Source organism: Anas acuta, chromosome 7 (genome assembly GCF_963932015.1).
Source record: "Anas acuta chromosome 7, bAnaAcu1.1, whole genome shotgun sequence".
Taxonomy (NCBI): domain Eukaryota; kingdom Metazoa; phylum Chordata; class Aves; order Anseriformes; family Anatidae; genus Anas; species Anas acuta.
This window is the reverse complement of record NC_088985.1, coordinates 8300938-8323482: the sequence shown is the minus strand read 5'-3', so window position 1 is coordinate 8323482 and position 22545 is coordinate 8300938. Positions and strand designations below refer to the sequence as shown.

Genomic DNA, 22545 nt, shown 5'->3' with positions numbered 1-22545 from the left:
ACAGAACTGAGTACTTAACATAGAAGGTTTTCTCCAAGATGTTTGTTATTTGATTTAAAAGAAAATTAACATTAAAAAAAAAAAAAATAACAACAAAATCTTACCCTTGATCATCAGTCAATCACATTTCAGTTTCGTAATATCTCAAGCTGCTAGTTTTATTTTTTTAATTTAGAAACTGAAGAAAAATAATAAAAAAAGAGATTTTTCCATAATAGAAAATGTTCAAAAAAAATCTTCCATGTCTTGCTTACAGATCATGAACAGGAGGAGTCTACTTTCTGTTTTATTTGTTTGTTTTTGTTTATTTTTTGTTTGTTTTGTTTTGTTTTCCTTAAGGGTCTGCTTTGTTAGAATGTACAGGTGGGTAACTATTGACTAGCATTTATATGTGGATAGTTATGGATATTACCTAAAATGTCTACTTTTTGCGTGGAAGCCATCTTACTGTTCTGTGGTTACTGGTAAATGTTAAAGAACAAACACCTCTCACTCTCTCGCAGCTTCTCAGCTACAATGTGTAGTCATTCAACTTCACTGTGAGTCCCACAGTGTTTACCCACAGTTCTAGTATAAATTGTCCAGTTCATTTTTTTCTTCCCCTTGGTGGTCTGAGCTGCAGGTTTCGGTGCTGCAGAAGCCAACTATTTCAACAACAAAAAGTAGCTATACCTGTCTGTATACCTACAGTAGTAGGTATGCTTCTATGTTGCACTATCATGGGATGTGTTGACAGAACACCTGAAATGTGGGGGAGCAAGAGGTGTGATGATAAGCAGAGAACATCTAGCTATATGTTCGGTTTGTTCTGGCCATTCCCTGTGCATAAGGATATTTTGAAATATGTAAAGTGTACAAAGTTATTCTGCAACATGTTTGATTTTCTCTGTTCAAGGTGGAGGATACCAACAGCAATATAGGTGGACTCAATGACTGCAGGAGGAATCTTGCTTGGTTGCACTGAAAGCTTGTCAATAAGAGCCCAAGTAGTACTGAAGTTAACATGTCCTCGTGCTCTGCTTGTATGCTTAAGCATAAATGACCTTAGTCTGAACTGTGTGTTTGGGCTATATATAATGGTCTGTATTCGTGTGGAACCACAAATAAGCTCATATGTGCCACTTACCAGTGTAGCTTTTAGAGCAGACCTCAGGCCATTGTCCTAGGCCACCCTGTTAACTTCACTGCACCAATGGATTGTGAGATGTAGTTAATACTTACATAGCAGAGCCCAAGGGTTGGGGAGTGGTGGTGGATTGATTTGGTAGTTGTACTGACTTTTTTGTGTTGTTGTGTTATTTTTGTTCCCATCAGGATGTACCAACTAAATTGGTCGCCAAAGCTGTTCCTTTGCCTATGACGGTCCGTGGACACTGGTTCTTGAGCCCAAGAACAGAATACACAGTAGCAGTGCAGACAGCATCAAAGCAAGTTGACGGCGATTATGTTGTTTCTGAGTGGAGTGAAATCATTGAGTTTTGCACAGCAGGTAATGTTGCTGAGAAAAAAACGCACCATAGGATGTATCCAATTAAGGCTAGCTTTGCTGCATGAATGGATTAGCCATCTACCAGTGTGCAGTAGCTTGGTAGGTTTAATAGTTAGATTTGGAAACTGCAATACTAGCTTTGGGCTTTGTATGCACTCTGGTTTGATGCATTAATGAGAGGAGGGAAGCAGCTGCAGTGCCCCTTTGTGTTCCACAATAGCTTAGCTGCCCAGAACTGCTGTGTCTTGTACCACTGCTTCTTCCAAACCAGGAAAGGAGATTGGTGAACTGCAGTGGAGCAGGGCCACTTGTGTGCCTCTTGTTGCCCGCAAGCCCCAGTGGAGAAAAGATACTGGCAGCTCCCTAACAGACAGCTTGCCTAAGCCATTCTTCTGTTCTTTGTGTGCTGCAAAGCCTGAGTACCACCAATACTCTGTCTCAAGGACTAGTACATGTACCTTTAGCCTGTCATTAATTTATAAACGTATTCTGTTGGCTGAACATCACCCAACGTCAACATGCCTGCCTGTGTGAAAGGTGAGAGCTGTAGGAAGCTCTCTATGAAGCCTATGTTGGTTGAGATGTAGTTTAGGCTGGGTTCTAGGCAAGATTTTTTAATTGTGTGGCTCACAACCAGGTACACTGCAGCAAGCATTTTATTAAATGACGTAAGTCAGAGGGCAATTCTGAGCTCCTCTGCATTTGCCAAATACAAGGAAACCACCTCTAACACAAGGAATCCCAAGGTGAGAGTTACCAGAGGCTTGCAAAGTATTCATGGGGAAAGGAGTGGGGAGGATCAAGTATGCACATTCCTGCCAATTGTCTCTTGCTGCTGCTGGAAACTGATGCCGAGCTTGATAGCTGCTCGATAGCTGCTGCGTGATGTGAGGTATGTTATTTAGGCTCTGTTCCTCATTATGTCTGTTGTTTTTGAAGAGCATTGTGTTTTTTCTCCCCTCTTATACTAGCAGATTTGTCTTTTTTTCCTCAGATTATTCAAAAGTTCACCTAACACAGCTTTTGGAAAAAGCTGAAGTGATTGCAGGCCGTATGCTTAAATTGTCTGTTTTTTATCGGAATCAGCACAAAGAATACTTTGATTATACCAGGTAAGAAAGTAAACATATGCAAAATTGTTTGGCAAATTACGGTAGTAATGAAAATAAGTAAATGGAGGCAGCTGTGGTAAAGCTGGAGCAGAATGTCTGTGCACTATTGCCAGTTCAGAAGAAGGGAGAAATAAAAGGTAACTAATTTCTTCCGCCTTGTCTTGTTCAGCACTTTGATTAGGAAATAAAAGTTTGTGTTTTAGAGCAGGAATTTAAGTACTCACAGGGTCTCCAGCCTCATTAAAGTGCCTATGATATTATAAGTGTTTAGTAGTCAAATATTGCCATTGTATTAAGAAATTCATGGTGAGACGTCTAATAGTATGAATGCACAATTGTATCTATCAGTAAGTGTTTGCCTGTACATAAGAGTTCTATCTATCTCATGTATTTGCTCTCCACATACAATCACCCCAGTTGTGTGCCCAAATGCCATAACTTGGGCTCTGTAATGAAAACCTTAATTTACAGATCACGTTTGTGTGGGGAGGAGGGATGTTTAGACAATTTGAGAACACTGTGATTCAGTTGGAATGAATAAATGGGATAGCTGGAGGTAGGTTCCTTATTCCTGCATGGAGAGCCAGTGTGACCTTGCACACACAAGCAGAAGCACCATTGCAATAGAAAAGACGACATTTCAATGGGAGGAGTCAAAGCTCACGTACAAGAACAGCCACCATGCAGAGATAACCTTCTGCTGTTTGTTAGAAGAACGTGGATGAGAGGTAAGTGGTGTGACAACATCTGTTTCAGCACTGGTGCTGAGGCTGCTCCTTTGCTACATAATGCCAGTTTTAGGTGCGATTTGCATTAGTACCTGCATAGAACTATTTAAAAAAAAAACACTGGTGAAGAAACAAAATATTCTGTAGGTCCACCTTCAAAAAGCAGAGTCTACCACCCTTGGAAATGTTCCTCTTTGTAGTCATGAGTATATACAGGATTCTAGGATTGTCTTATGTATTGCAGAGCATGGGGTTTCCTCCTTTCTTTGTGCTTTGGGAGAATTACGTTGTTGCACATTGATAGAGCTGCATATTCAATGGAGGTAGCAAATTAATTGCATTTTAAGTTCTCTGAGGACCTAGTAAATCTACTGCCATCTTGGACTAGGACTAGATACCACAGAAGGGAAATTCCTGTGCTGTTTCTGATTCTCTTACAGCTTTGTTTTCAGTTGTGTAATCATAATGTGTCCGCTTTTGTGTTCACAGAGCTTTAAAAATTGCTACTGAGGGTACATTTGTAACTGTGGTTTTGGCCTTTTTCTGCCAAATGTGACTCTTTAATTGATTGCACTGTATCTTTTCCCTCCCTCTTCTTACGGTCTTTCTTGGGTTGATACAAATGAAGACTAAATTTGTTGTCTTTCTGTTAGTGAGTTAAAGAGCCAAAAGGATGAATTTTGCGAGGTCACTGTAAAGCTAGGATACCTGTTAACTGTCTAACAGTGGTCTTTTCTGATAAAAAAATGTACTAATGTGATTGCAAGGGTTAGTCCTGCAAGGCACGCTTCTGAATGGTGTATTAAAAACCCTAATCACAGGCTTCCTTTTAGGAAAAATTCCTTTGTTGTACCATTTCTTCCAGTGGCCTTTGTGGTGTCATAACTAGTAAACAAGTCTGAAAAAGCCTATGGGGTGGCTCTAGTAGTACCAATAGCCAATGAGCAACTACCCCTAAATGAAGGAATTTGAAATGTGAGTTTGAACGTGGCACACGTCACTGCTGCTTCCCTTGTCTGGAAGTGAAATAAATAGAGCAACTCAGCTCCCTGGGGAAGAGTGACCTATAATTAGCATAATTGGCCACTGGATGTCAGTATCTTGCCACAGAAATAAAGCTGCAAGCCTGTTTTCTCAGGTTGCAGAGAGAGTGGTTACTCAAGCTGATTTTTTTTCCTTAGCATTCACTTCAGTCATAATATACCAATTGTATCTCACTCTCCTCCTCCCCTCCCCTGAAAAGCCCAATGTTTTGTGTAATGGGGCTTGAGACAATGACTATTTGAATAGCCAGAAAACCTCTGAACTTTAACTTAAGCATAAATAGAGATTTTCTTCTGAGAAGACTAGAAATAAGGGTGGAGGGAAGGGAATACCCAGAATTGGAGATGTTACTGTGTTGTTGATTAGAGCTTTCTTACCTTGTTAGTTGTACACTGAATGTGTTTGCTTTGACTGCTACCTCCAGTTTAACCAGGTAAAATCTTTTCTCAGACAGCACCATTTTTCCTGGAGCTGTCGCAAATTTAAAAGAGAGAGATTAAAAACTTGTTCTCACTTGCTTAGTAAAAGAGAGAAGGGAGATAGATGTAAGACTCTACAACCCCAATGCCTTCTTAATCTGTCAATGTGTATAAATGCAATCTTTAAGGGTAAAGGTCTTTAAAGGTAAGGTTGTTTTGTTTTTTGTTTTTTTTTACAGGACTTAAAAGAGGGAATGTTTCAGTTTCTGGCATTAAATGGTTGCAGGTGCAGAGATAGCCAAAGCTGTTGCTACAGCACATACAAAGAAGCATGGGTCAGAAGTTCTGGGGAATGTCTTTGCTGTACATAAAATCTCAGGTGCTACAGAGGACTAAGTGGGGCATTTAAGATTGTCCTCATAAGTTTAGCAGCCTAATTCTGCTGAGTGCAATTTAGGATTTAGAGGTTTAAAAATTCACTTGTAACATTGAATGTTTCTTTTCAGTGTAACCAAATTGAGCTCAGCTTGCAAAAAATAAAAACAGTCATGTACATTTTTGTACCTTAGGACTAGTAACTGCAGGAGCTGGATACCAACCAAAGTGGAACCTAACCAAATTACCTAATTAATACTGTGCCCAGCTCTGCTTTGACTGAAGTCACCTGTAGAAAAATTAGTCCTGAAATTATCATTTTGGGGAAAAAAAAAAAAAGTAAAATATAAATAAAATATATAAATATATATATAAATACAAGATATAAATATAAATACAAAATATACATGTAAAAGAATAAAAATGTATAAAACATAAAATAAAAACAGAATAGCAGATATCAGACAGTATGTTCCTTCCTATAATGTCTCTGAGAAACATAATTCAGAAATAACTTTGGCACCTTTCCTACATGAACTACATACTGCCTATGCTAAAAATATGCATTAACTAACAATAGGTTCAGCATATTGAGATTCACTTGCAATTTTCAACACGTGATTAAATTAAAATATGTTTATTGTTAGAATTTTAGTGGAAAGCTGAACAGATCAGCTAATGGAGGCTATTGGTACTTTGGGGACTTTTTTGTTTGTGCTATTGTTTGCCTTCTTTCATAGAATACTGATGCAGCTCACAGCTGACAGAGAAGGTAGACTGGAAATGCATTTTTTTTCCCTTGAGCAGGAGTTACACTACCCCTTTCTGAGTCTAGCTTCACTTGAGTTTCTTTGTCTGAAAATCATGACACTTACCACAGGTCTCAGTTTAATGGTTTTCCTTTGTCTCTTCTGTACTGTTACTGAACAGCATGAAGTCCTAACTTACCACTCTCTTAATGTGTTACACAATAAACAATAGCAGTTATTCATTTGTAGAGAGCACCATGGGAATGCTCTGCAGCCTTCTGTTAAGGATAACAGTGGCAGCCATGGCTCTCCAATCAGCGGGAAGTTGGAAGGCATCTTCTTTAGCTGCAACACCGAGTTTAACACTGGGAAACCACCACAGGATTCACCATATGGAAGATACAGGTTTGAGATTGCAGCTGAAAAACTCTTCAACCCAAATACTAACTTGTACTTTGGAGACTTCTACTGCATGTACACAGCCTACCACTATGTCATTCTCGTTATTGCCCCTGTTGGATCACCAGGAGATGAATTCTGTAAGCAGCGCCTTCCTCAACTAAATATAAAAGATAATAAATTTCTGACCTGTGATGAAGAAGATGGTGTAATGGTTTACCATCATGCCCAGGATGTTATTCTGGAAGTAATTTACACTGATCCTGTGGATCTCTCCCTCGGCACAGTTGCAGAAATTACTGGTCACCAACTAATGAGCTTGTCTACTGCAAATGCAAAGAAAGATCCCAGCTGCAAGACCTGCAATATCAGTGTTGGACGTTAAAAATCCCCTCGTTACTTAGGAGCCTTCAAACCTCTGTTGCCCATTTCCATAGTCAGACATTTTTTGTCAGAAGCATGCACATGCCGCTGTCACCAAAAGCAAACATGGGTCTTCAAAATCTCCAATAGCGTTTTTAGTATTTCTTCTCTCCCTCCTTCCCTTCTGTTCACCCAATGCTTTAAATGATTAGAAGTCCTGGATTTTTTTTTCCGGCAACCATTTATACCTAGATGCTGCAAAAAATGTTTTCTGTTTCTTGCCAAATGTAACAAAATCCTATATAAACTGCTTTAGCAAAACAAAAATAACGGCTTATAAATGGTGTTTAAATATGCATTCATTTTAACTACTGAACAAATACTGGGATAACTCCAAACAGCATGAAAGGTTGTAACTGCAGCATGATTTAAATTTCAAATCCTAGAAATGTCAGCACTTCCAACGTGTTGTTTGACAGTGTTATTTATGTTATTTATATTAGCTAACTGAAAGCAGAAACTGTGTCTTGACATAATAAATATAATAGAAAAATATTTTATTTGTACTGTTGTATAAAATATTATACAATCATATAGAATATATAGATCACATTTTAATATCAATTGTATACATGTCATGAAATCATTTTCCCTTATCAAAGATGTAGTTTGTAAACTTCAAATAGCTCTGTATCTGTTCCTGTTGCTCTAGATGACTTTAATTAAAACAGATTTACGAAGGAGACCATTCTGATTCATAAAAGTTACAAATTATTAAATCAGTACACTGAAACAACAAACCTCTAAGAAATAAAAAAAATAATTTTTAGTTGTCATACTTTTTCCTCCAAGCTACTTGAAAACAGGTACGTACATCTTCAAAATCATGCTGAGCCATTACATACAATAGAAGTACAAACGTGGTTGGTACATAATAGGCTTTATAAAATGATTTTTTTCTTACCAAGATAGAAAACAGGTTGCTTATACTATGTGGTCAATACAAAATGACAGTTAAAGCAGAACACTAAACATGATTCAACTTACTGAAGTCCCTTTTTCTGTTTTCATTCTTCCTTCCTTTATGTCTGGGATAGGTATTTCCACAAATCCCTGGTTTTCATTTGCAGTACAAAAATGTTGATAAGCCTCCTGTTAACAGTTCACTTTTAACACAAATGGTTTATCACAAATAGTGAAAAAAAAATCCTTAATATTACAAAGTGTGGTACTCTGAAAGTTAAGAAAGATGCATAATTCCAATGGAAAAATATCTTTTTTATAATCTTATTTATAGTAAATGAGAAGTCTAGCGTTCCTCATCAGATAACTGTGACACTCACTTATATACCATGTACTTTAATCTATCCAAAATATCTTAGCATAATGCAATAATCTAGTCTTGTCTTTTATATATATATATATATATGGTAATTTATAACACAGGAAATACTTTGACATTTTTACAAAGTGCATGCTTCTAAACAAGCTTTGGTAATTAGAAAAGCAAATTAGCATCAGGCAAAATAAAGTGCAAAAGTTCAATACAGAAATGAAAATTAGCATGTAGTTGACCTATTTACTGAATTTTATGTACCACAAGCCAGGTCCTGTAAACCATAGTGAAAAGGACAGCATCCAGTACCTTTGTTTTATCTCTTCCCAGTAGACTACTTGTTTATTTTGCCAAATGCTTGCTCTTATTTCTAAAAAAAAAAAAAAAAAACAAAAGAAACAAAAAAAAAACACACTATCTCCACTGTCTCCATTTGGCAGCCATAATTCCTTCTTTCTCTCTCTCTCGCTCTTTTTTTTTTTTTTTTTTTCTTTTTTGCATAGGCAGCATCACTTTGCTCTACTCTCAGAATTATAGACCAAATCCTGGCACTAGTTTTGTGTACGCACCTTTCTTTGAAGCTACTGGAACTGAATGGCAACTCTTATCTTGAGAGCCAACAGCAATAGTTAATTACAGTGCATGTAAATCCTGCTAAGAAATGTGTGGTACATTACCAAATACTAAGATATACTAGAAACCTGGAGAGCATTTCTTCACACTTTTTAAACCTAAGAACAGGTCAAACTGAGTCTCAACCATGCTTCAATGTCCTTTTAATTTCTAACATTTTCACAGTGCACTTCAAGGCTTTTCAAAAGGAAAAAAAATATATACTATAGTTCACTCACCCACACTTAATATTCTCGTATATTGCTGTCCTCGCTCATCCCAGCTTGTATAATTGGTAAAGTGCATCAAAAAATCTCAGTGTGTCAAATAATTGTGCAGCAGACCAAGACCTGTAAGACAACTGCCTCTTTTTTTTGTTGTTCTGTTTCTTGTATGTTTTGCTAGAGAATAACACCACATCATTGCATTAATTTCAAATTGTTTTGGAAACATCATGCTTACTGATGAGAACCTCTAAAAGCCTGATTTTGGCTTTTGTGTGCTTGTATTCAGAGTATTCCTCTGCCATTGGTACACGATCTTCTTTTAGAGGACTCCTATTAAAAGCAAATAAAAGTACAATCACTTCTATGACTAAACAGAGAAACAGTCTTTAAAATGAATTCTGCAGCAACTAATGAGGTTTGGGTCATACATATATTTTTTTTTTCCTAGCAGTAGGTAAGTAAAGTTATTTTGACATGACCAAAAAAAAAACACAAGAACAACCTCACATAGAAATGAAATGGATTTTAAATATTAACTTTTCCTACATCAGGTAATTTTCTTTCTACTCAGCTATGCAAGTAAGTGTAACTGCTTCATTCTCAAATACACAGGGAAGTTATTAGGCATTGCTTTGAAAACTGTAACCAGAATACTACCTTCTCAGCAAAGGTTTGTTAAATAATGGAAGGAGGACAACCAAAAAGTGGAAAGTAATATTTATGGGTGAAAGAAACAGTAGTTACTTTTTTATATCTAGCCTTTTAGAGATAGCCAAACTTCCCAGTGAAGTCCCTAGAGATTGACATCTTCAGGAAGCCTGTTTAGCAGACTTTCTACACCTCAGGAAGATCCTGTGCTGACATGCCGCACAGTTTATGTCTAGTACAGGCATATTCTGGGGAGCTCCCCAGAGCCAGAAGGCCATCAGGGATGCCCACATCCTCAACTTAACAGGGAGTTGGCCATCTCCACAGAGACCCATCACCTCCCAGTTCCAGACTGCTCTTTCTTTGGCTTGCGCACCTAAGAGTACCTGCTCTAGTAGAAACAAACATGTCTGCAGAGGTGCCCAGAGGGGAAAAGGAGAAGGAATTTGTCAAGTTGGTTTATTTACCTTCCTGTCTGCTTGTAGAATTGTTCTTCAAACTCTCTCAGAGCCTTGCGAAGCCTTTTTTTATCTGCTCTTGTTTCTCGGAGATGTTCAAGTAGAACAGGCCTGTAAAACAGAGGTAAGACTATGAAAACCCCATGCACCAGGAATCCCTGTAAAAGCCAGGGTTTTGGACAATAGTCAGGCTCCTGCTGTTGGCCATGGCAGGTGCTCATCTCAGTGCCCCCAAGCAATCTAACATATCCCTCCAAGTACAGCTATCACTACTTGTACAATCAATCACATGATTAAACAGTTGTTTTCCTTCCCATTTACTACTGTTAGTATCACCCTTCTAGTAAAATGAAGGCAGAGCTCTGTGGACAACATGGCAAAAGCTTTTCAGGACTGAGGCTTGTTAGTGGGCTCAGTCTTATGTGGAGTTAAGGGACTCGACAGGGCTCAGTGGCTTACAGCAAACTCCTTACATTCTCTCTCTCAAAAAACAAAGTCAATAGCAAAGCCCAAATCTGAAAAGCAACTGTTACCAAATATTACTGTGATTCAGTAATACTTCTAGTGGTACCCAGAATATTTTTTTTTCTCTTTTAGGATATGTTTCAGCTGGTATTATTTGGAGAATAAGTTTGTGTTTTTTTCAAGCAGCGAAATAATTCTGTTTGTTTTGCTATATCCCCTACTATATCTTTTTACTAAGAACACAACACACAGAAATATCTTCACATGACTTGTGAGCACACTGCTGCATACACAGTTGTGTTAGACAAGAAAAAAAAAAACTTTAATTTACTCTCATTTTTGGTAGAACCTAGTCAATCTATAATGTATGCATCCAAGTGATACCAACCAAAACCTGAGAAAAAGATAATAGCCCATATGTTATGAGAACATACCTGGTCATGGAAAGCATATTCAAAGCTAAGTAATAACAGCCCATGTGCATCTTGAGACGTGTTGCCTCATGCAACCTGGAATTTTTAAATACAAGTCTGGAGGAGGTTTTTGTTTTGTTTTTAATGGAGAGCAGGAGAGCGTTGTTAATTTTTCTGTGTATCCAGACACCAATAAATACCCTCATTGCAAGGAATAAGATTTTACACACATAGAGTAGCCTCTCATGGACATATAATGTGTATTTCTCCTATCTAGCAAGTATAGATCATGCTTCATTTGCAAATTCTTTACAAAATATTTTAAAACATCCATGACAAAAAGAGAACTCACATTGTTGCCTCATGTAAGTTGGACATAGACAGGGCTGTTTGTCTGAAAACTTTCTTTTCATCCAGTGGTGAAACATACGCAGGCTCGCTGTCCTCCTGAGAGTAACACAGATGCTCATTAACAGGAAGGCAAGATATCGGACCAGATGATAGCTCATGGCTGCTTTGAGAATGGTCTTCATCTGAGTCTTCTTCTTCCTGCTTGTAAAATATTATCAAGTTAGTCATTTACATTACAATATAACAACTAATAGGATGACAACACAAATAATTAGATGTTAATTTCCTGGATGTATTCACTGAAAGATCACAGATATTGAAAGCTCTACCCAGTTCTACCTGAGAGTTCATGAGAACTCTCATGGGGCTTGCTGAGCTACTGGTTATTGTTCACTATGGCTAAACAGGACAGAAGCTGTCCTTGTTTCCGAGTACCTCCAGCCATCGATTTTATTTTTACTCATGAGCCTTTACAAGTAGAAATGATTTAAAGAGCATTCTGTATTTATGCAAACACTGCAGTCTTGCTAGAACTTGTACTGCTCTTAAATACCATCTAACACTTTTATTAAGCCCAAAAATTATGTCTATAACATGCATTGGAGGTAGACATTCTACATTTGGTTTTATAGCTACAAATGTTAACTACTAAAATAGATTGATATTGCTGTCTTCCCCACCTTCCTTCAGCCTCGTAAGAAAATGTGGGTTTTTGAAATGAGGTTTTAAATGTGAAATTGTGGAGCAAAGCTCCTAAAAACTAAGTAACACCTTCAGTTACCTTCAGTTGAATTTTGAAATGAAGTGTGCACTTGTTTAAGGATTTAGACCAAGATTTTCAAAGCAATCTAAAGCTTCACTGACCTCTAACAGGACAATAGTTCATAATTTTTAAAATCAACCCAACCAAATTTGAAACTCCACCACCTCTACTCACAGTGAGACCATTACTGTTAAATTACATTTATATATTATTAATCAAAGTATTACAAGTTATGTTTATGTGCTACTTGTTAAATAAAAGATTTAAAAAAAAAAAATAGCAGATAGTTACAGTGACAGTATAGTGCTTTATGGAAAATGATAGGTTTCATTTTATATTGCATACATCAGCTGTAGTAGAAAACTGACAGCCTTTGATCTCTTGCCCAGTGATTTGAAACAATTGCCTCCAGAACTGCTGCCTTATATTACAACCTCCGGTATGGTTGGAAGATGAATTTTACAGAGCATTTGATCTAGCTGAAATATAAACACTGTTTTAACTAATAAGCAGATTCTTTAAATAGCACTAGTTAATGTTGCTGCTAAATTGGCATACAGGTACAAATTAAACACTGCATTCAGCACACTGTCTTCACAATGGCTATGAATTCTTTCAAACTTACAATTGTTGTGATCAAAGATGGAGTTGCAAGGAGCTTCTTGATAATTCTATATCTGTCGTAAAGAGGCTTCATAAGACTCTTTTCTTGTTTAGTTACCTAAGGAGAAATCATAATAAAATATACTTCTCCAAAACAAAAAATAAATAAATACATTCCTCATTTGTTCCTGTAAATCTAAGAAAATAATTAGAAAGAAATACTGATGTGTATATTGCTTCCACAGGTATTCCATGGGAACTGTAGTATACAGCACAAAAACGATTTTGAAAAAGAAACTTAGCTTAACCTACAACTCAGATTTAAGTTTCTGTTAGTTTTCTTGTAATCCCAGCCAAGCATATTCCATTCAATTTAGCCTTTTGATAATGACATGGAATGGTACTTGTTAAATGGCAAGGTATGTCATGGCCTGCTAGGTCAAACATTTCAAGTACTAAGTCTTGAGTATTCAGTAGTCAGTGTTCATGCATTGTGAAAAATCCTCTTTCTGCTTCCCTGGGACAACTCTCTGATAGCAGAGATGCACCTGTTCTGTTGGCTAACCTCACCAGAATGCCTCTGCCTGGACACACACTGTCTCTGTAAGCTGTCATCCCTGCGTGTCTTAAAACCAAACATGAGCTTCCCAAGATGCTCTTTCCTGGGCCCTGCCGGCTCTGAACTGGGCACAGAGCCTGTGCTCGACACTGAGCCTGGACCTTGCTGGCCTCACTCTCCAGCTGTTCTTGGTGACCAGGATGCACACAGAATCTCCAACCCTTTCCCACAGGAAAATGCATTAATATCGAGACGAATATTAAAATTTGCTCCTCTAAAATACACGATTATTTAAGTATGCAACTCTAAACGTTCAGTCTACGGATTGCTTATTTTGGGGAACAACAAAAGATGTAAAAATCTTTCCTAACTTCCATTTCCCTGCTTTATATTCTTGCCTGTCTCTGAGCTTTCTGTGACCTTAAGTCAGAGCTATTTGGCAGATCCAAGATCGCTGCATGGCTGCTTAGCATCACTGATCATCTCTTCCCTTACGCAATTAGCATCTTCTTTCTCAGATGGTTAGAGCTGCCTCTACCTTGGGAAGAAAAACCCTCTCTGTACTCCATGCTAAAGAGCATGCCCTATTATTTTCTTCTCTATCTTTGGATTTTCAAGTCTCAGTCGTTTTTATATAGCACTAATAACTCATTTCTTTCTTGTTCTCCTTAGGAAAAGTCATCTCTTCAGACCCTTCCTACATATTCTCTCCATCCCTCGGCTCTCATTCAAAGCCTAAAGAGGCTTATTAATTATTAAAAATTATTTTATCCAAGATAAAATAATTTTGTTCTAATTACAGAGATCAGATTCAGATCACAGTAATTTTGAGAGCTGGCATATTTTTGGACACTTGCTGGTGCCACTCCACATTTCCTCTACCATAACAATTACAAGGCAGAAACGGACATAAGAATACAGACATTCCTACGCATCAAATAGGAATTCCAGGAATTTGCATAGACACATTTTCAAATCATTATCTCACCGATGTTGGAAATTATTTGTTTTGTACCTACATTCAGCATTGAAAACCCTTTAATACAGAGTTCTTGAAATGATTTAATTAATATTTTTAAGTGCTGCTGTGAAAAAAAGGAAAACAGATGACAGGCTATTTATTTATTTTTTTAATCTCTGATGTTGCCCTGCAAACCTTTCTCAGCTGCTAAATATTCTAATCTTTTGTATGCTGTAGCACAGCTGCAGTGTGTATGAGCCAAGTCTGATGTGGATATATAATTCTCCATTTTTATTATCAAAATCTGCAACTTCTAGTCATGAGGAGAGATGCAGGACCACTCGTAACTTGCCTTTCTATTTTTTATTTTTAATATAAACCAAATTCATAAAGCAGTAATTTATATCTGAAAATCAGTTTGAAATAACTAATATTATGTTAATCATGGAAAAATAATCTAAATATATTTAATACATGAGTCCAAAAATACTTGGTAGTGAAATTAAGTAGGTTTTAATTTACCTATCTTTCCATGGTATACTTACAGGCCGTCCATGAATACTCTCAAAATATAGTAGGCATTTCTGAAGACTGATTTTTTCCAAAGCCATTTGCTTTTTTGTCATATCCTATTTAAAAAAGTTATGTATGAAATTATGAGTCAGGACTTCATGACAAGGGTACAGGTAGGTATTTGCTCAGTAACCTGTGTTCCCCAAATAAACATTAACACTGAATTCTGTTTCTGTCCACCCTCAGATCAACAGGGACTTGGCACTGACTTGGTAAGAACAGAGCCCAAATTTACATGGCTGACGTTTTAAATGGATTGCGAATACATGTTACCCACTCAAGGCCTAATACAGAGCTGAAGAAATCTATAGAGATACTTCTAACAAATAGAGTAGTTTTTAGGTTAGGCGTTCACCTGTGAGAAATATACTGTTTACTTTGTCTCACCAAAGTGGAGTCTTTGTGGCCAGAACTTGTACTCTTTCTCCTGTAGAAAGATGCAAAAATGAAAATGTACTGGAAGGTTGGAATCTTCCTGCTAACTGTCATTCTATGGTGATCTAATAGTTTATTTCCTTGATTTTTTTTTTTTTTTCAAAATGACTATTCTATAAAAGCAGTTAAACAAACTTAAAATTAGGAAATGATACTAGGCTAATGAAAAAACATTGCATCCTTATCTGGAGAACTTCAAAGTGTATAAACTATGGTCTTATTCAATAAGGCAATGATCTTCATGAGTTGCTGGACCAGAGCCTGTATCTGAATATATATATATATATATATATATATATATATATATAATATTGTGTGTGTATATATATATATATACATATATATATATATATAATATTAATATATAGTTAATATATAATATTAATGTATAATAATATAATATATAATAATAAATATATATTTTATATAATAATAATATATATTATAATAATATAATATGCATATATATATATATCTGGGAATACTGGTTGACAGAAAGTCTAAAAAAGCAGAGTTTTTTACTTGACTATCACAACCAAATTGAATGTATATGGGTTGTATTTTGTGGGTTGGGTTTTGGAAAGCGGGGCTCACAAAAAAGACTGCAGCATGTGAGTGGAATGGACTGACACTGAGGACCCATGGATATCAGTACTTCAGTACTTTCCTAGAACTTTTTCTGATGCTTAGGTTATGTTTATAAATGATTGTAGTAAATGAAAAATTAAAGTACTTCTTTTCTAGGGAGAAAGCTGTTAACGAGAACAGTGTGTTACTTGCTTCTCTTTGCAAGATCAGTTTGTAAATCATACAATTCTCTATTATATATTAAATATGATTTAGTTGCAACAAATTAGAACAAAATCATTCTAGACACAATACTTTAAAACTTGCAAAAATGCAAAGAAGACATTGCTCAACTTTTTAATTATTCATTGAGGAGAAGTAGATTTGCCTTGGCTGGTAAGGGATGAAGAACAGAAGTTTTAGCTACGCAAACACAACACATTTACTGAGTGGAATGATAGATTCACAACAAAATCTTTAAGTAACCAAACATTGTGATACCATGGTTAAAACCCTCCAAAGCTGAACATACTAGAAAAAGGTGCCATCTTTAAAATGAAAGGGAACAATAGCTCGATCAGCCAGCAGGAAATTCATCTGGATAACATGCATCTGTAGAACTGCTATAGAGAAGCTGCAGAAAGTGCAGCACTGTACCAACACTGGGAGCAGCTCTGGGCTTCATCCCCAGTCTCACAAGTTTTGCTCTCTTGGACTGAATGCCTAACAACTACCGATCCCACAAGTATGGGATTCCTTCTAAAGTAAAGAATCACAAGTGATGCAGTTTATTTTTGTTCAAAATCACAATATAAAGCACTGGTAGCAGAAAAAGGAATGATGTTTTTTGGCAATGTGATTTATTAGTGGTGGTGATACAGTAATATAGGTGTCTGGTGCAAAGAACACAATATTTAGCTGCTATTTCTCTTCTTCTCTCAGTTTCCTCCTCCTCCCAAGAAAATCTGTTCCTGACTGGTGCACATTTGCACCTGGGTTGAAACAGCAAGGAGCATATGAAGCTGATGTAATTTTCATAGAATCACAGAATATCCTGAGTTAGAAGGGAACCAGAAGGACCATCAAGTCCAACTCCTGCCTCCACACAGGACCACCCAAACCCTATGTCTGACAGCATTGTCCAAACGCTTCTTGAACTCTGGCAGGCTCGGTGCCATGATCACTGCCCCAGGGAGCCTGTTCCAGTGCCTGACCACCCTCTCAGTGGAAAACCTTTACCTGATACAGGGCCCTAAAATGGAGCCCTGTAGAACCGCACTAGTGACTGCCACCAGCCTGATGTAACCCCATTTACTGGAACCCTTAGAGCCCCTACAGTCTGTGCCAGATCACAACAGATCTCTCTACAAGTTAGGGCCAAGTGCTCAAAGGTTTGGAGCAGAGCTCATCCACCACAGTGAAGTAATGAGCAGAAGAAAGGAGTGGGGGCACAAGGATACCTTTCTGCAGGAAGTCAATGACTAGGTTTTATTTATTGACAAACTGGAGAAGTATTTATAATCATTAGCCTCTTCTTTCCAAATATATATGAAACCCTGAAGAAGCAATGCTTTTCAAATACCAGAGAGCCTTGCAATTCATCTCATCAGGAACATGACCTTTTCTGTTTGTTGCCTGAACGCAAAAACAGTGCAGAACCTCTAATCACATTTGTTCTTAAAGATCTGCATGAGTGACTCACTCCAAAATTATCTGCCATTCACATTAAGGGAAGAGCTGCTAACTAGAATTTAGGAGTATTATAAAACTGCTACCTATTTTATTTATTGCTAGTTCTGCAATTAATACAAGATTAATTCTTTTAAAAACTATTAAGCCTGAAGCAGCTGAATGCTTACGAGGAAACAGAGACTGATCATTAAAATTGATTTTACACATGAGAAACAATCTCAAGAGTGTTTAGCATTTGGGCTTATTCCATTAGATCATTTCATTAGCAATCTCAAGACAAGTTTGTATTCAGCTAGGCTTGAACAAAATCAGAGATGGCAACTGGAATCACAAACTCCAGAATTGTCTGGAACATCTTAGGACTGTAGGCTGTACACAGCAACATGAAATTCAATGCTAATTTAAACAAAACCTGCTTTATAGCCCATGAAAATATTAACTGAAATGGGTCTATAATGAGAGGACAGATACATAAATGTAAACAATCTAAGAAAATATATAAATAAACCACCAGCTCCCATAGACATACCAGGAGCTAGTGATAGTACAAGTCATTGCCCCTTTTTGGGTTACAGAATCGTTCACAGGTCAATCTCTATTTTCCCTAAGTCTTCTAATTGAATAACTTTACTCGGGCTTTTGGGGAAGGAGAGTGTAGGGGATGTTTTGTTCTGAGAACCACATTCTGCTATTTCATATTCAAATTTTGTGATTTGTCATTTTTAGACATACTGGATCATTCGGGATCTTATATCTCTTCTGTGTGTCCCACCTTCCTCACATTTTTGACTTTTGTTTTTGGTTTTTGTTAGGATGACTGTTGAATATCTGATGAATAAAATGTCCCTCAAAGTGATTTCACATCTTTGGCCTAAAAATGAAAATTCTGTAATCTATGAAACCCATTGTCAATTCCAGTCAGTGAAATATTTACCAAGCCCAGTTTCACAAGTCGCATTAAATTATACTCTGCATCTTTCTTAAAGACACACTATCCCATTTCTATTTTAGCAGGGCCTTAGACGCTTTCCATAGTAGAACTTCAGGGGAGATCTAGGCACACTGTATAGAAACAGTATAATTGCCCCACATTACTAAATCTTGAAAATAAAAACAACCCTTCCCCCCCAAAGGAAAAAAAAAGCTAAAAAGCTACTATTTAGATTGCTATTAATCCAGTTCACATTCTGGTATAGGATCTAAAATTATATAAAAAATAAAATGTTTCACATAAAGATTATCTACAGTAACAGCACAGCTGCATGCAGCTTAAATGAAGCCTTTGATCTTTTCTGTAACCAGCTGACATCCTTGATTCATTTTGCATCACCACTGCTGTGAAGCTCTTTCTCCCCCCAAAGTCCCAGATCACTCATAAATAAAAATCAATCACATTAATGTGAAACATAAGGACCTACTGAAATACATTATCTTGAAATAAATCAATTCAACTTAATATTACTCCTTTTCAAGACTCTGTTCCATAGTGATTCTATATAACTATTATCAAACACCTTTACTATCAAATGGATAATTTTTTCTACACAAATTTGCTCTACAGGAATGCTGGAAGAAAATAAATTAAAATGTGCAAATGAACCTTAAAAAAAAAAATGAAAATATTAATTATTGCAAAAAATTCATGTACATTACAAAATTCTTTGTGAGAAACTTTGAAGACAGCACTGCCATTGCACTGTATTAGGATGTTCTCAATTGGAAAATAAAGAGAAGTCCAGTTAATCAATGACTGAGTGGGTCTAAGACCCAAAGCCAACTTACTCTCTTCCTTGTAAAAGAGGTTTTCTAGAAAGTATTTCCTCATTGACATCTGTTTTGGAGTCATCCATAGAACAAAATTTTTAACAACTAAAAATATTTTCATTGAGTCTGTACTGTTGGAGCTCTAGAACTATATACAGAATTGTATGTTGTCTTTTGTTTTCTTACAACACTTTTTCCATTACAGGTTTTCAAAAAATGCAGTTTATAAAAAGAAAGAATTAAAAAGTCTGTCATGTATGCAGAACTCAACATTTCAGTTACAGAGCATGGCATAGTTTTGCAAGGTTCTAATTTTTAATACAGTAACTGGGTGTTAAGAACCAAGAATAAAATCAAAACAAAATAAATTTAAAATTAGCTCTGCTGTGTACCTTCCGCTATTGAAATTGAACCAAAATCATTTCTTAGTGTTAGAATGTTCCAACATAGTTAGGCATTTTGTTCTTCTTCACTCCTCTTCATCTCTCTCAACCCCTCCCCCCTTTTTCTTTCAGCAGCCACAGTCTAGATGTTACTGTCAATGTTTGGATTTCAAGAACCTTTGGGAACAGAATTTGTTGTCATGCTTAGATATACAGCACTAGGCATAGCAACATCATTTGTTGATAAAAAATAGTAAAACTAAACTAAACTAAACTAAACTACTCTTAATTAAAAATATGTATTGCAGAACAACAGATTTACACAGATCCTAAAATGCCCCAGTAGTAAGGAGGTACAGCAGAATTTTAAACTAGGTACTAGTTTGAAAAAAAAGTAATTAGATGCCCAGCACATCTCATGGAATATGAAATTGTATCTTAAACTCAGGAGAACAATTAAGAATGTGGAAGAGCAGGGGCAATATCAACACAAGTGAAGTACCAGATCAGAAGGGCAGAGCAGCCTGTATGGTTGTGTTATCCATGTGATCTTAATGCTATCGACTGCACAGACAGTTCAGCTTTTCTCAGGTACAAGGGGACCTTGTTCCTAATTCCTCTGCTTCAGAAATATTTGGAAGAGATCCACCAAACAGACCTGCTGGTTTATTTGTCTACTATGGAGGCACCTTTGGGTCCCATGTAGAAACCAAAGCTGAAGCCACCCTGCCTGCCATTAGAAGATGCTTGGGAGCATTTGAACCCTTAGGTGCATTTGAATCCCGCAATGGAAGACTGAGAAAAATGCACTTTTTTATACAAGCAGGAACTAACTGTTTCAGCCTATATATGGCAACCAGAAAAAAGCCTCCCAGTCTGTCCATAATGAGTCCTCTAGGTGTCCATGGGCAATCAGGAATAAGAACAAAGTTGTACTTGAGCCAACGAGCAGTCTGATTTGGGTTTGAATGCAACTTCTAAAACTAGTTTACTGGAGAAGTCTTGGTCCCCTATTCCTGCTAAGGCTCCTCAGGAGAAATAGCACAGAGCTATTCTTTTAAAAGCAAAGTCACTGCCTCAGGCAAGCCTTGGGGGAACACAGAGTTGACACTTAAGGAACATTTTTAGACACGCAGTGTCCATGGACTCAAAACAGGATCACATTTGCAGTCACCATCTTTGATGCATCAGAAAACGAACCTCACATGCCTAAAACCTCAACTACGCAGGTTACTACAACATGTGGCAAATGGTTCTTTACCTGCATTTCTGTGTAAAAAGTGCTTAGCACTATTCAAAAAAACCTTCTGCAACTGATTTTCTGTGCAACGCTTCACAGAAAAATCACTTCAGAAAACTGTACTAAAACTCCCATCTCATTAGAGAGAAAATGCACTGCAGTGACAGAGGGCACAGGATGCACACCCACCAGGATACACATTTTGAAAATGCTTGCTCAAATGCTCTTAAAGCCACTTCCCAGCTCCCATTCCCTTTTCAAAGCATTTGCCATTTTCAGCCCTCATCAGAGAGCCTGACATGTTCCCACTTGGAAGGCAGAAACCCATATCCATCAAGATAAATTAGTGCCCGTAACTTCCTGCTTCGGGAGATCCTCTGCAGGAGAAGCAGGAGCAGCAGCTGCTGTGCCTCAATACATTACCAGTATTGATTCAACAGAGAGGGGAATAACTTTTCAAATGCTTTTTCCCGTAACAGTGAGAATTTGCTAGCTAGCAGCAGGTATCTCCATTTCCCATGAGTAACACAGCCGTTATCTTAGGCTGTAAGCAACACAGTCATGTTGTCATACAGTAGGCTAATACAGCTACACAGCAGCTAGTATCTGCTTCAGATGATAAAGCTATGAAAGAAAGAGTCAGATTTGCTAAATACCTTAATAGTCTCTGGAACGTTGAAGTGTTGTCTTTTCTCCTTTAGTCGTCTCAGTACACCATCCATGGTTTCTTCTACTGATGGAGCTGGTTCCATGCTTGTGGCCTCCCGTGTCCCAGTCTCCTTAGAGGTCCCAGTACTTTCACAATGATCATTTCTTTGGGGTGCTCTGGAGGTACGGTTTTGTTCTTCTGACATTCGGAGTTTCAGCTCTGAAAGGCAAATTATTTGGCAAGTAAATAGGTGAGAAATATTTGCAAAGAAGTTTCCCATAACACCATAAGAAAAAAGCATCCCAACTTTTTGCATATAATTATTACACCACAGCTGTGTAGGAAAGTAATTCTGCTTTGCTTCAGCATGGAACACCTTTTATCTGGTTAAAGCAAAATCCAGTGAAGGATGAGATGTATCTAGGTCAACGACACCTAAGAAAGCACATAGTTGCCTCTCCAAACCCATCCTTGATATAAAAGGTGTAAATTACCATGAACGAGGACTGAAAAGGCACTGGGTTAATGAGTGCAGTCAGGGTAGGAGTCAGCACAGAATTTTGGTTGGAATAAGGATAGGAAAAAGACTCAAAAGGACAGAGCTTCAAAGTAATTATAGAAGGCTTGTTTTCTTCAGGGGGTAAGGATGTGGAAGCAGAGATATCTCACTCCCCCAAGTAGCTCCCATAAAAGCAGGCTTTCTTCCTAGCTCATACCTGGCTGCTGCAGGACCTTGGACAAGGCAGAAAATTGCTCGCCCCACACCTGTTAAATTTACTGAAATCTATGCAGTAATGTTTTTGTTTGTTTGTTTGAGCCGTGACAGTCTAAGGACACAGGCCAAGCTTGCAGGGAAAAGTATTAATTTTTATTAAACTCAAAGAGGTAGGAAGAATGGATGAGCCTTACGGTCTTGAGAAAAGACTTATGAGAACTTGAGTGGTTTTCCATTTCAATTGTACCTGTCTCGTGGATGTTACAGATCTGCTTCACTTAAAATCAGTGTCATTATTCAAGATAATACAATCAAGGGTGTTCACAGGATGGCTGAGTCAGAGAGAGAACTTTCAGAAAGTAAAATATGCTGTTTGGCCACATCCTCTCATTTGCCCTTCCTGAATTTATAACACAAGGTTCAAGAAAAAAAAAATATCTAATGACTATGCAG

General features: G+C 37.3%; 2 protein-coding genes across 17 annotated transcripts in view; one reads left to right on the top strand and one right to left on the bottom strand.

The window, feature by feature from the left end:
* Positions 1–7507, top strand: part of PHYHIPL (phytanoyl-CoA 2-hydroxylase interacting protein like) — a 126040-nt gene extending 118533 nt beyond the window's left edge. For all 5 annotated transcript variants that reach the window (XM_068688774.1, XM_068688775.1, XM_068688770.1 and 2 more), the window contains exons 3-5: positions 1315–1489; positions 2484–2601; positions 6166–7507. In XM_068688774.1, the coding sequence (XP_068544875.1) occupies positions 1315–1489; positions 2484–2601; positions 6166–6700 (828 nt within the window). In that variant the 3' untranslated portion in view covers positions 6701–7507. The remainder of the gene's footprint in view (positions 1–1314; positions 1490–2483; positions 2602–6165) is intronic.
* An 894-nt stretch (positions 7508–8401) lies between these two features.
* Positions 8402–22545, bottom strand: part of FAM13C (family with sequence similarity 13 member C) — a 132078-nt gene continuing 117934 nt past the window's right edge. For 8 of the 12 annotated variants that reach the window (XM_068688749.1, XM_068688750.1, XM_068688755.1 and 5 more), the window contains 6 exons: positions 21385–21596; positions 14620–14703; positions 12577–12672; positions 11190–11389; positions 9969–10070; positions 8402–9183 (listed from right to left, as the gene is read on the bottom strand). In XM_068688749.1, the coding sequence (XP_068544850.1) occupies positions 9060–9183; positions 9969–10070; positions 11190–11389; positions 12577–12672; positions 14620–14703; positions 21385–21596 (818 nt within the window). In that variant the 3' untranslated portion in view covers positions 8402–9059. The remainder of the gene's footprint in view (positions 9184–9968; positions 10071–11189; positions 11390–12576; positions 12673–14619; positions 14704–21384; positions 21597–22545) is intronic. The other 4 variants (XM_068688752.1, XM_068688761.1, XM_068688756.1 and 1 more) reach the window with 3 other exon arrangements.